Genomic DNA, 11,945 nt, shown 5'->3' on the forward strand with positions numbered 1-11,945 from the left:
ATGGGGTCCTTTTCATGTGCTCAGTCATGTAAATATAGGTTTTTAGTTCTGGATTTGATCTCCTGGATCCAGAGATCAAATGGATCGTCCCCAGAAAAGACCTCTACAGTGTTTTGAATTAAGCCTGACAACCAGAGGTCTCCCTCCTCATTCCATGTTGTGGGTATTGCAACACAGACAGGGTTGATGTTAGGAGATACAGTTGGGAGGTAAAAAGACTCAATTAGATAAATAGGAACAAAGGTCCTCCTCTATCCTGGGAGCATAAAAAGGCACAGCGTCTCACCTTTGGCCACCAGCCTGTCATTCTCACTGGCCACCATGCTGGGCTCAGGGCTGCTCTTGGTGGCCATACTGGCCTACCTGAGTGTCATGGTCTTCACGTCTGTCTGGAAGCAGAAATCCAGGGGTAAACTCCCTCCAGGACCCACTCCTTTGCCTTACATTGGGAATTACCTGCAGCTAAATACAAAAGACATATACCGCTCCATCACAGAGGTATCACCTAATGAGGGGATGGATGGGATGTGGGAGTATGGGAGTCTGTGTGGTTTTGCATGTTCTTTGTGGTAGAAGATTCACAGTCTTTTGATGGGGGAATTGGGAAGGCTGTGGTGCTATCTCTGGTCTTCAGTTTTTGTTTTTGTTTTGTTTTGTTTTTTTAATCATTTGATTGTTGATTACAAGTAAGGTGATATCACAGTACCTGACCTTTGTGTACTGGTCCAGTTAGATGGACTACTCATCTAACAGTTCTCATCTACCCACATCAGCTCAGTGAGCGCTATGGCCCTGTGTTCACCATCCACCTTGGGCCTCGCCGGGTCGTGGTGCTCTATGGATACGATGCAGTCAAGGAGGCTTTGGTGGACCAAGCAGAGGAATTCAGTGGACGAGGCGAACAGGCCACCTATAATACTCTCTTCAAAGGCTATGGTGAGGGGGATACCACATGGGGAAATGTGGTCAGGGACAAAGATTGGCCTTATTTAAGTAGCCTGTCCTCCCAGCTCATCTCCCCCTTCAAGGCTGTAGAGTACTCTCCATTTCCATACTGAATGTTGCCTTTCACTGGGTTCCTCCCTGGCCTGTCTCAAATCTGTGACCATTGCTCCTGGCTGCTCTCTACCCCATCTGCCTCTTCTCTCTCACTCAATGTCCACCTTCTGGGCATCTATCTTTAGCTGGTATTTTTACCTTCTGAAAACATTTTCGATTTATTTACCTAATTTTTCCATGTCTGAGTGTTTGCCTGTGTGGATGTATTGCACCCTGTGTGTCCCTGGTGCCAGTGGAGGTCAGAGAGGTCATCAGACTTCACAGAGTGGGGATCACAGCTGCTTGAGAGCTGCTGTGAGGCAGTCTGGACAGGAACCTGGGTCACCTGCAGAACAAGAGCTCTTAGCCACTGAGCCTTCTCTCCAGACTGATGTTTTTATATTTTGGGGTCTTCACCTTCCATATTCCACCATAATTCTTTCTCTTTCTCTCCTTCTTTTCCTCTGACTTGAGAATGGCTGACATCACTCCTTTCCTTTCCTGGAAACAACAGCCTCCCTCTGCTTTTTTGTCTCCCTGTTTTTATGTTTCCAGCCCAACTTGGAATCATCCACAACCTTTGTCTTCACCTCAGATTTTGGCCCCTCTTAAGTGCTGAGATGCTGCCTGCATTTATAAATGCTGTTTTACGTACCTCAGATGTTTCCTCTAAGATGAGTCTAACTCCTGTGGAACGTTATAGTCCAGCCAGTGCTGGCCAAGGTTACAACACATCAACATAGCCTTGAGCAGCAAAACGTTTATTGTAAGCAAGAAAGGGCAAAATTCAGAGAAAACATGCAAAGAGCCAAATACCTTTATGACATTAACTCTGTGGTTACTGTTTAACACAGAGGAGGTAGCTCTTCCCTTGAAGAACCGAGGGAAACACAAATGGTTGCCACTATCTACTGCCAAAGTACAGAGGTGATGCCAGCTCAGGCCAGGCAAACAGAACCAGAGGCAGGGACAAGGGTATGTTTGGTGTAGTCAGTCCTTGCTCTACTGGGGATTTGCTGATTTCAGCAAATACTGTCTGACCATGGGATTCTTCGTCAGTTTTGCTACTTCAGAGACCCAAAATAACTACCCAGCATCTTGGGGCATGATGGAGTTAGTCTAGTTATGATATTGAGGACTAGTCTCCCTGTACTCTGAGTCTCTGCTTTTGCCTGGCTGTTATTGTTTCTCTTTGCCTGGCTTTATTGTTCCAACGTCTTACTCAGTTGTGTGTGTGTGTGTGTGTGTGTGTGTGTGTGAGATACAGGGTTTGTGTTTGTAACTCCTGTGTTCTCTCTGCCCCTATCTATCTGTGCCTCCTTCCTTTCCCCTTGGGAACCCTCTCCAGTGTGGGTACTTGGCCTTCCTCAGCATCACCCTACACTTCCCCACCTCCATGTTATTACCTTTACAGGTGTGGCATTCAGCAGCGGGGAACGAGCCAAACAACTCAGGCGCTTCACCATAGCAACACTGAGAGATTTTGGTGTGGGCAAGCGTGGTGTGGAGGAGCGTATCCAGGAGGAGGCAGTGTGTTTGGTCAAGATGTTGCAGGGCACCTGTGGTAAGCAAGAGACTCTTACATGTTTGGGCAAGAGTAGAAACAGACCTGACACCGGGAACCTGTGAGTTGCAGCAAAGAGGTGTAGGAAAGAACTGGATGCTGGTGCAGAGTTTGGTCCCTCGTGCCAGGGGCCACATCATCTGCTTGACTCTTCTCTCCCCCATAATCCCTATGTCTTCCCAACCATGGCATGCCTCTCAGGAGCACCCATTGACCCTACCTCGTATCTGAGCCAAACAGTCTCCAACGTCATTAATTCCGTTGTCTTCGGGGACCGCTTTGACTATGAGGACAAAGAGTTCCTGCACCTGCTGCACATGATGGAACAGATGAACAGATTTGCAGCTTCCGACCAGGGGCAGGTAACCAAATCCAGCTCTGCCTTTTGCTCTTTTAGTGCCCCATATCACCTGTACCCACAGGGCACCCACACAGGGCAAGGACCACCCCAACTCTCATCCCCACAAGCATAAGCTCCCCTTAACCCCAGCCCTTATCCTAGACAACTGACCTTTACCTCAGCAGCCATGGGAGCTATCCGGTACGTAGAATCTAATGACATCAGGATATCTCAGAGGATTCCCCGAGAACAATCTCGATGGGCTTCCCCGGTTTACCTTAATCTCTAACAAATCCTCTGAACATCCTAACGCCTGCCCAGGGGAGACATGTTGACCACCTTAGGCCCCTCCTCCATCCTGAGCACCTGGTTCTGCCAAAGCAAGGCCAGTAAAGTTATTTGGCCCCTATACAGCTGTCCCAAAATATCCCACCTGGACAACTGGACAAGAGGCACCTGCTTGTCCCATGTAAATTCAGAAATGAGTAGACAGGCACCTCACCTAAGACAACCAAGCACAAATCTCTGAATAGGCTGTTTACCCAAACACCCAAATGAGTATCTTCCAGCCCCATACAGCCCACATCAAAACACCATCTGACAGGTGTACCCCACACCTTATATATAACCTGAACCACCCCAGGCTGAAGACCTGACTATCTAGAAATCAGATTCTACTCTCAGACAAGCATCTAGACAACTAAACAGCCCACCCAGATGTCTAAACATCTAGATTCCCCTGTTACACTCATGGGCCGAATGCTGGAAGACTGGAGCAAGGCTCTGATCCAAAATCGCTTAAATAGCTGAATATCTACTAGTATACCCTTTTGATCCACCTCATCTGAATTGTTGGACAATGGACATCATGCTTAACCCACCTATGAAATTTCTGTCTGTGGGGCTGCAGCGGCAGCTCAGTGGTTAAGAGCATGCACTGCACAGCTCTTCCTGAGGACCTAAGGTCAGTTCTCAGATCAACCACCTTGTCTTAGTTAGGGTTTACTATTGCTGTGAGGAGACACTAGGACCACAGCAACTCTTATAAAGAAAACATTTAACTGAGGGGGCTCGCTTACAGTTCAGAAGTTCAGTCTATCATGGAGGAGACCATGGCGGCATGCAGGCAGACATGGTGCTGGAGAAATAGTCTAGTGTCCTTCATCTTGCAGGCAACAGGAAGTCGACTGACATACTTGGTGGTATCCTGAGTGGATGTAACCTCAAAGCCCGTCCCCTCAGTGCACACCTTCTCCAACAAGGCCATCCCACTCTAACAAAACCACATCTCCTAATAGTGCCACTCCTTATGAAATTATGGGATAATGGGATTATGGGGACCAATTACATTCAAACTACCACACATCTGTAACTCCAACCCTAAGGGATCTCAGCTCTAAGGGATCTGACTTTGGGCACCTGTACTCACACATGTGCACATAATTAAAAGTAAAAAGATAGCAAAATGAATATAAAGAGTTCTTTAAAAAGTACAGCTGCTGTGTGCGTAACCCAGCTTTATATAAATACATTAGCACCTGAATGAATGCCTTGAGCCAAGTAACACTCTTTCTCTGAGACAAGTCCCATTCCCATTGGGCATTGCCACTGACAGCTCTCTCTCTCTCTGTCTCTCTCTGTGTGTCTCTGTGTGTGTCTCTCTCTGTCTCTGTGTCTCTCTATCTCTGTGTGTCTCTCTCTGTCTCTCTCTGTGTGTCTCTCTCTCATTCTCTCTCTGTCTCTGTCTCTGTCTCTCTGTCTCTGTCTCTGTCTCTGTCTCTCTCTCTCTCTCATCCTGTCTCTTCCACTCCCAGATCTACGACATGTTCTATTCAGTGTTGAAGTACTTGCCTGGACCACATCAAAAAATCATCAAGGATACGCAGGAACTGGAAGACTTCATGACCAGGAAAGTGAAGCAGAACCAGAGTACCCTGGACATCAACTCCCCACGGAACTTCATTGACTCCTTTCTCATCCACATGCAAAAGGTGATCCAGCACCCGGGGGATGGGAGGTCCAAAACCAGGCACAAGGCCAATTAAGACCCTGGGATGCTCCTCACAGTCCCAATCATGGTTAAACTCTTCCATCAGTTGAGCCCTACCCAAGCCAGGGCACTGACAAGCAAATTACCATGCCAACCCATTTTCCAGCATTCCCTTGCAAGACACTGTTTTCAGTTCATTCCACTCTTCACTTGCTTAGCATCTGCAGAAACTACTGAAAAGGACTCTGTGGAGCCTGAATTTCACAAATGACGAAACTGTGCTGAAAATGGCCTGCCTGACATCATGCACTAACACAAACCCTTACCTCTCTGGCTCTAAGGCTTTTGCTATCAGCCACCATAATCTTATCATTTCACATCTTGGTTCTGAAATACACATCAGTGGCCCAGGCAACCTGGGTTTATTATGTAACATCAAAGGGTTTCACATCTGGGAAGAAAGGACATGGAATTCTGTAGAGCGTGAAGGTCAAGGGTCTGATTAGGGACTCTTCTATGAGTTGTTTGAGGAAAGAGAGACATTTAAATTCTGGGTCTGTCTCACATCTGTCTCCAATGACAGACTCCATCATGGCACCTGTGGAGTTCTTTCTCACTCTCCTTACCCCTCACTTGCTAAATGTTACCGCCGCCATGAAAAGAGTGACCGTTAAAGGACAGACAGTTGACTAGAGAGGAGCAAAGACTCCCATGCAGATCCAGGACTCCACACATGACCTGGAGATTACCTTTCCCACCTTTGTCTGGACCCTTGAGAGCTGGATCCAAAGACAACTCCAGAAGTGGTGCCCAACCCCCACCACACCCTTACCTGCCTCTCTGAGGAACTTAATCTGCAGTTGATGACTGTTGAGGGAAGATGAACTCATATTCCTGAGTCATGTGGCTGCTAATAAATTGCCCTGGCTCAAGTAAAGACCCCCTCACACATACTCAGGCAGACGGTCCTAATTATAAGCAGTGGGTCACAAAAAATGGCAACAGTTGGAGGGGAATTAGGAATTCCTTATTAGGAATATGAAAGGGTTCGGCTTGGTGGCGGTGGCATACGCCTTTAATCCCAGCACTTGAGAGGCAGAGCCAGGCGGATCTCTATGAGTTCGAGGCCAGCCTGGTCTACAGAGTGAGATCCAGGACAGGCACCAAAACAACACAGAGAAACCCTGTCTCAAAAAAAAAAAAAAAAAGAAAGGGTTCAATGGGAGGAGAAATGGTAAAAGAGAAGATAATAAATGGGACTATGTTCAAAGTACATTTCAAAAATATGCCTGAGAAATGAGGACACAAGGTTCACTGTGTATGGAAGGGGGTTCATCTGGAAGGATTTTGGGGGAGGGGTTTGAATATACTCACAGTACAATGAATGAAATTCTCAAAGAATTAATGAAATATTTGTAAAAAGAATGACTAGAAAAATTTTAGAAAATTATAACCCTTGATGTCCTCCAAGGGAATGATGAACTGATGAATGGGTTTATTCTCACTCTCCCCCTCTCTCTCTTTTCTCTCTTTCTCTCTCTCTCTTTCTATCTCTACCTCTCTTTCTCTCTTTCCCTCTCTCCCTCCCTCTCCCCCTCCCTTTCTCTCTCTCCCCCCTCTCTCTCTAGGATAAGAACCCCAATTCAGAGTTCCACATAAAGAACCTGGTGATGACATCACTGAACCTCTTCTTTGCTGGTTCTGAGACCATCAACTCCACGCTGCGCTATGGCTTCCTGCTGCTCATGAAGCATCCAGATGTGGAAGGTGAGTCTGGCTCTGGGGCAGGGAAGTGGGGAACCACAGATGTTCCAACCTCTTTTCTGAGCTCACCACGATGACCTTCACCCCTCCCAGGTCCCTAAATGCTCAGACATGCCCTGCTGTGCAGAGCCAGGGTGGGTATAAAATGCTTGAACAGGGTTCTCACCAGCTGTTGAAATGTTAGATATTTCCAAATTGATTTCCCACTGGCTGCCAGACTCCTGCACTCTGGTGCATGCCCTGACACTCCTCCCTGTTCTCCCCATCCCCTATGATTCTGTTGTGGAAAGGATCAAATGACATTGGCTAGCATTTAGGTATGGCGATGTATTCGAATGGTCTGTATGCATGTCATTTACGGATCCATGTTTGAACTATGCCACCTGCTCTGAGTTCCCTGTCTTAAACACAATTCCCCTTGTCCTCCAGCCAAGGTCCACGAGGAGATTGACAGGGTGATTGGCAGGAACCGACAGCCCAAGTTTGAGGACCACTTGAAGATGCCCTACACCGAGGCTGTGATCAATGAGATCCAGAGATATGCTAACCTTGCTCCCTTGGGCGTTCCTCGAAAGACTATGAAGAACACCACATTCCGTGGCTTCTTCCTCCCCAAGGTGCAGCCATATCTACCCAGGAGGGGCCTCCAGCCCACTTCCTGGTGCCCCAATGCCCCTTTTCACCTACAGCTATCTGACTCCAACTCCAATTCCTCCAATTAAAGAATCCCCCAGCTGCCATGTCAGCCTCCCCAGTGTCCTCTGAGTAGACTACTGTCACTTCACCTTGATTTAGCACCTCGGGACATTCATCCCCATGTCCTCAACTCCCTACCTCAGGGATGCAACTCTGATTTCTAACCACTCTTCTGCCTTGATAGCTACCAATCCCTCAACTCCTGGGCTGGAGAGGCAAAGGCCTGTGTCACTCCAACAGCCTGTCTCAGAACATGCACCCCCTTGAGCTCAAAACTCACACCACAGGTCATGCACACCACATCCCCTCTAAACTCACACTCCCTAATGCCCCTCCCTCAGAGGCTCCCAAACTCGGTGAGTTCCAGTTCTTTTAACCTGGGACCGTAGCACCTCTGTGGGTATTTTCTCCATCAAACCACCTTCTCAAATCTCCTTCCTTCTCTCTTCCAGGACACAGAAGTGTTCCCTATATTAGGTTCTCTGCTGACAGACCCAAAGTTCTTCCCTAGTCCCAACGATTTCAACCCCCAAAACTTCCTGGATGACAGGGGGCAGTTGAAGAAGAATGCTGCTTTTGTGCCCTTTTCCATAGGTAAGAAAACACTGGATTACTGGACCACTGCTCACATCAACAGGGGTGGCTCATGCCAGCACCCCTCTCTGGGATGCAGTCTAGCATCCTTCTTCTGCATCAGGTTCCTCTTGGAATCTAACTTCCAGCCAACCAGATGCAACCCCCGCACCTTCCAAGCACCAAGCATCTGGACACAGGTCAAAGGGTCAATGGGACTCCTTCCAGAGACTGGGGAAAAAAACAAAGCTCCAACTGAGTCTGCCATCTTTCGTGGGTCATACAAGCAATTCTTCAGAGTCTTAAAGAAGGAGAAAACAGCACAGCGTCCACAGTCGGGAGTATAATTGGTAGAGGAAGCAGCTTGACCTTCCCTTGCTCCAGCCTAGAATGGGTCACCCCACTTTGTATATAGGGAAACTGAGATTCGGAGAGGCTTAGGAGTCTTTTCTAATGATCCCTCATGCTCCAGCACTTCAGCCCCTTCTCCCTAAGAGGATACACTGCGCACTGTGTAACTGAGGCAAGGCAGCAGTGAGAGCTGCCTCCACCTCTGCCTTCCTCCTCTCTCTCCTCTTCAGGAAAGCGGTTCTGCTTGGGGGACAGTCTGGCTAGGATGGAGCTCTTTCTCTTCCTCACCACCATCCTGCAGAACTTCCGTTTCAAGTTCCCGAAGAAACTTGAAGACATCAATGAGACCCCCAAACCCTTGGGATTTACCAGGATCGTACCAAACTACACCATGAGCTTCCTGCCCATCTGATTCTGGGCTCAACCAAGGTGGAGCAAGAGGGAGGGAGAGAGTCTGGAGTGAGGCAAGAGTGAAGGCAGAGCAAAGGGGAAAAGTAAAAACTGGGGAGTTAATAAGGGACCACATGATTGGAAGAAAATTTAAGCACCTACTTAAACTGTAATGGTAATAAAACAAATAACATGCATTGGACAGTGGTAATAACAGCTGTCATTCACTGAGCAAGGGTTCCTTGTCAGCTCTGCCCAAGTTGTCCCGTCATCCTCTCATTTGGTACTTCAAACCATATAAGGGCAACATGTCCTCCAGCCCAGTTTACAGGTTTCAAGGGTGGAGATTACAAACACATCAGCCTGAGATCCCTTTGCATCATAAATTAAATACTGCATACAGAGCTGAAGATATGGCTCAGTAGATGAATAGATTACCACATGAGCCCAACAGCGTGAGTCCTAGTCTTAGAACCTATGTACAACTTTAGATATGGTGGCACAGTCTGTAACCTCAGCATTCCTATGATGAGATGGGAGAAAGGGACTGGAGGACAAGCCAGAAACACTCAAAGGCCTGATGTGTGCTGTTGTCTTCGTTAGGGTTTTATTGCTATGAAGAGACACCATGACCACAGCAGCTCTTACAAAGGAAAACATTTCATTGGGGCTGGCTTACAGTTTCAGAGGTTTAGTCCATTATCACCATGGCAGGACATGGTGATGTGCAGGCAGACATGGTGCTGAGGGGACCCTATCCCCATACAAGTATTTTCACAGACACTCTGGCAAGCAACCCAGCATCACAAACAAACCATATCATCCCTGTGGATATCTCCTAAAAGGCCTCTAGAAACTTCAACTCAGGGGAATCAGAACTTTGGATAACAAAACTATCAAATCCTAAAACTGCTGTGTCTGCAGTTTTGAATCTTAGCATCTCAGGCTCTCAGAATCCAATACTCAGAATCTTCCTGTCACTGATGATGTCCTCGGAGGCCACCATAAACATCTTTGGGAGCTGCATCCCAGCCACTTCTGTGATAGCAAGCACCAGACCGCCCAGCTGATGGTCATGATGAGTTGAGGGAGAAAAGATTGAAAGAAAGAGAAACTGGAGAGACCTGAGACCAGGAGTGGGAGTGGGGATAGGGGATAGCCTTTGTCTTCTAAGACAGAGAGAAAGAGAGCAAGAGGAATCAATTCCTCAAACTTCCATCTAGAAATAGGTAACTTGGGGATGTAGAGATAGCATACAGTTTAAGAGCATGTGTTGATGTTACAGAGGACCCGTTCAGTTCCCAACACCCACATTGGGCAGCCCACATCGCCTGTGACTCCAACTCCAAGGCCAGACTCCTCTGACCTTCTTGAGCACCTAACCCACTCGCATGCACATTCCCCCACCCAGACATGTCTTCATACACTAATTTAAAATAATAAAAATAAAGCCAAGTGTGGCAGTACAGGCCTTGAAGACCAGCACTCAGTGGGCAGAGGCAAGCAGATCTCTGTGGGCATCAGGCCAGCCTGGTCTACCAGTGAGACCTGCTTCAATATTACTGATGGTTATGATCATGATGATACTTCTTTTAGAAATTGGAAAGTGTTGCCAGATATTCAATCACACTGTTTACACTGACTTTGTATTTGTGTTAATCAAATAAAATCAACCTTGGGTCAGGAGGCTGAGTTAGCAATTAGTTGACAGAAAGTAATCATAGAAAGTTCAGAAGATGATAGAGACCCACAGGAAGTAGTGGGGAGGGACTTCCTGTGGTGTTTTTTTGTTTGTTTTGTCAAAGCAGGAGGATGGTCTCTTTCAGAGACACTGGCTAAGAAGAATGTCAGGTAGTTACTAATCAACCTCTCTAAGCTATCAGGTTTTCACCCCAGCCTCTGACTACTAAGTCTTATTGATAAAGAGAACAATAATAGAGATTTAACTAAAAGCTATATTTGATGGCAGCTACAGGTTCAGTGCCTACAGGGACGGAATTCCCACCAGGCTGTGGCCTGAATGGCCTGGCCACTGACAGAGAAGCAGGCCAATAACTTCGGAGCCACAATTACTGGCTGAATCAGCAGTAGGTTAAAGTGCAGCCTTTGTGCAGACAGAAAAACAACATTTGGTGTCCAATATGTTGTGGGACCACACAAACAGGGGGTTCGAATCAGTAGGCTGCCTCTGCTTATGGGATTCCGGAGAGGCTCGAGCCCACCGCAGATAGCACTGTTACTTTGGACAGACTGAGAAGTCAGCAGATTTGGTGAGTCACCTGGGAAGTCCTTAAGGAGAGAGTTAGAAAATATTAAAAAGAAAATTCTTTCCCATGTTAAGAATTAGAAGTATCACAATGCAGGGAGTTAAGATTCTGTATAATGCCACTATGGATGGCTTGAAAATGGAAAAACATAAATGAGGGAATAACCCACTTAGCTGGGATTGATATAATGCTAATTGCAAATACTATCAATTTGATAATTCATATTTTATCCTTAAAGAGTGGTTTGATAACTGTGCCAAATATGAAAATTTGATAAGATACAAGCCTTAGAAGGACTTACTATTGATTAGATACAAGCTTTAGAAAGACTTACTACTGATAAGATACAAACCTAAGAAAGACTTGCTATTGATAAAATGCAAGCTTTACAAAGACTTACTACTGATAATATACAAGCTTTAGAAAGACCTACTAATGAAAGTAAGAAAAATACTCAGACACAGAGGACTTTAGACAAGAACCTATTGTACCACTGCATAATAAAACTAAAGAGGGATGGCCCAAAGTTATTAGTAAACCAATCTCAATTTATACAGTTAGTATACAAGAATGACCAGCAGATGATAGGCACATCCAAGATTATGCTGAAGTTAAATGGAATCCTGCAGAAATGTTAAATTTGTGGAGATTTAAGGAAGTGGTCAGTACATATGATATGCATTCACCCTATGTGAAAAATGTTAAATTCATAGACAACTAAGAACAGAATTATCCCTCAAGACTGGAAAGATTTAGCTACACTGGAAGTTGGTCCTCAGTTTCAATGAAAATCACGATGGAGAGAGGAAGCTGGGGTCATAGAACAATGAATAGCACTACAGGTATTGATATTTCCCAAGACCAGCTTCTTGGTGAAGGCTAGCATGGTGATTTACAAAGACAGTTTGGATTTGATGATCACATCCTGGCCCTATGCCATATAGCAACTTTGAGTGCTTGGGACAAGGCTGA

The 11,945-nt window shown here is 46.3% G+C and overlaps 1 protein-coding gene across 1 annotated transcript; it reads left to right on the forward strand.

The window, feature by feature from the left end:
- Nucleotides 1-321: 321 nt before the first annotated feature.
- On the forward strand, nt 322-8,728 carry LOC128094473 (cytochrome P450 2A9). The gene is made up of 9 exons (XM_052712883.1): nt 322-498; nt 774-936; nt 2,453-2,602; nt 2,804-2,964; nt 4,757-4,933; nt 6,561-6,699; nt 7,126-7,313; nt 7,845-7,986; nt 8,547-8,728. The coding sequence occupies exons 1-9, from the start codon at nt 322-324 to the stop codon at nt 8,726-8,728; spliced, it is 1,479 nt and encodes a 492-aa protein (XP_052568843.1).
- Nucleotides 8,729-11,945: the final 3,217 nt, after the last annotated feature.

The sequence above is a fragment of the Peromyscus californicus genome, unplaced genomic scaffold, assembly GCF_007827085.1.
Source record: "Peromyscus californicus insignis strain IS unplaced genomic scaffold, ASM782708v3 Scaffold_4__1_contigs__length_199733344, whole genome shotgun sequence".
In the NCBI taxonomy this organism is placed as follows: Eukaryota; Metazoa; Chordata; class Mammalia; order Rodentia; family Cricetidae; genus Peromyscus; species Peromyscus californicus.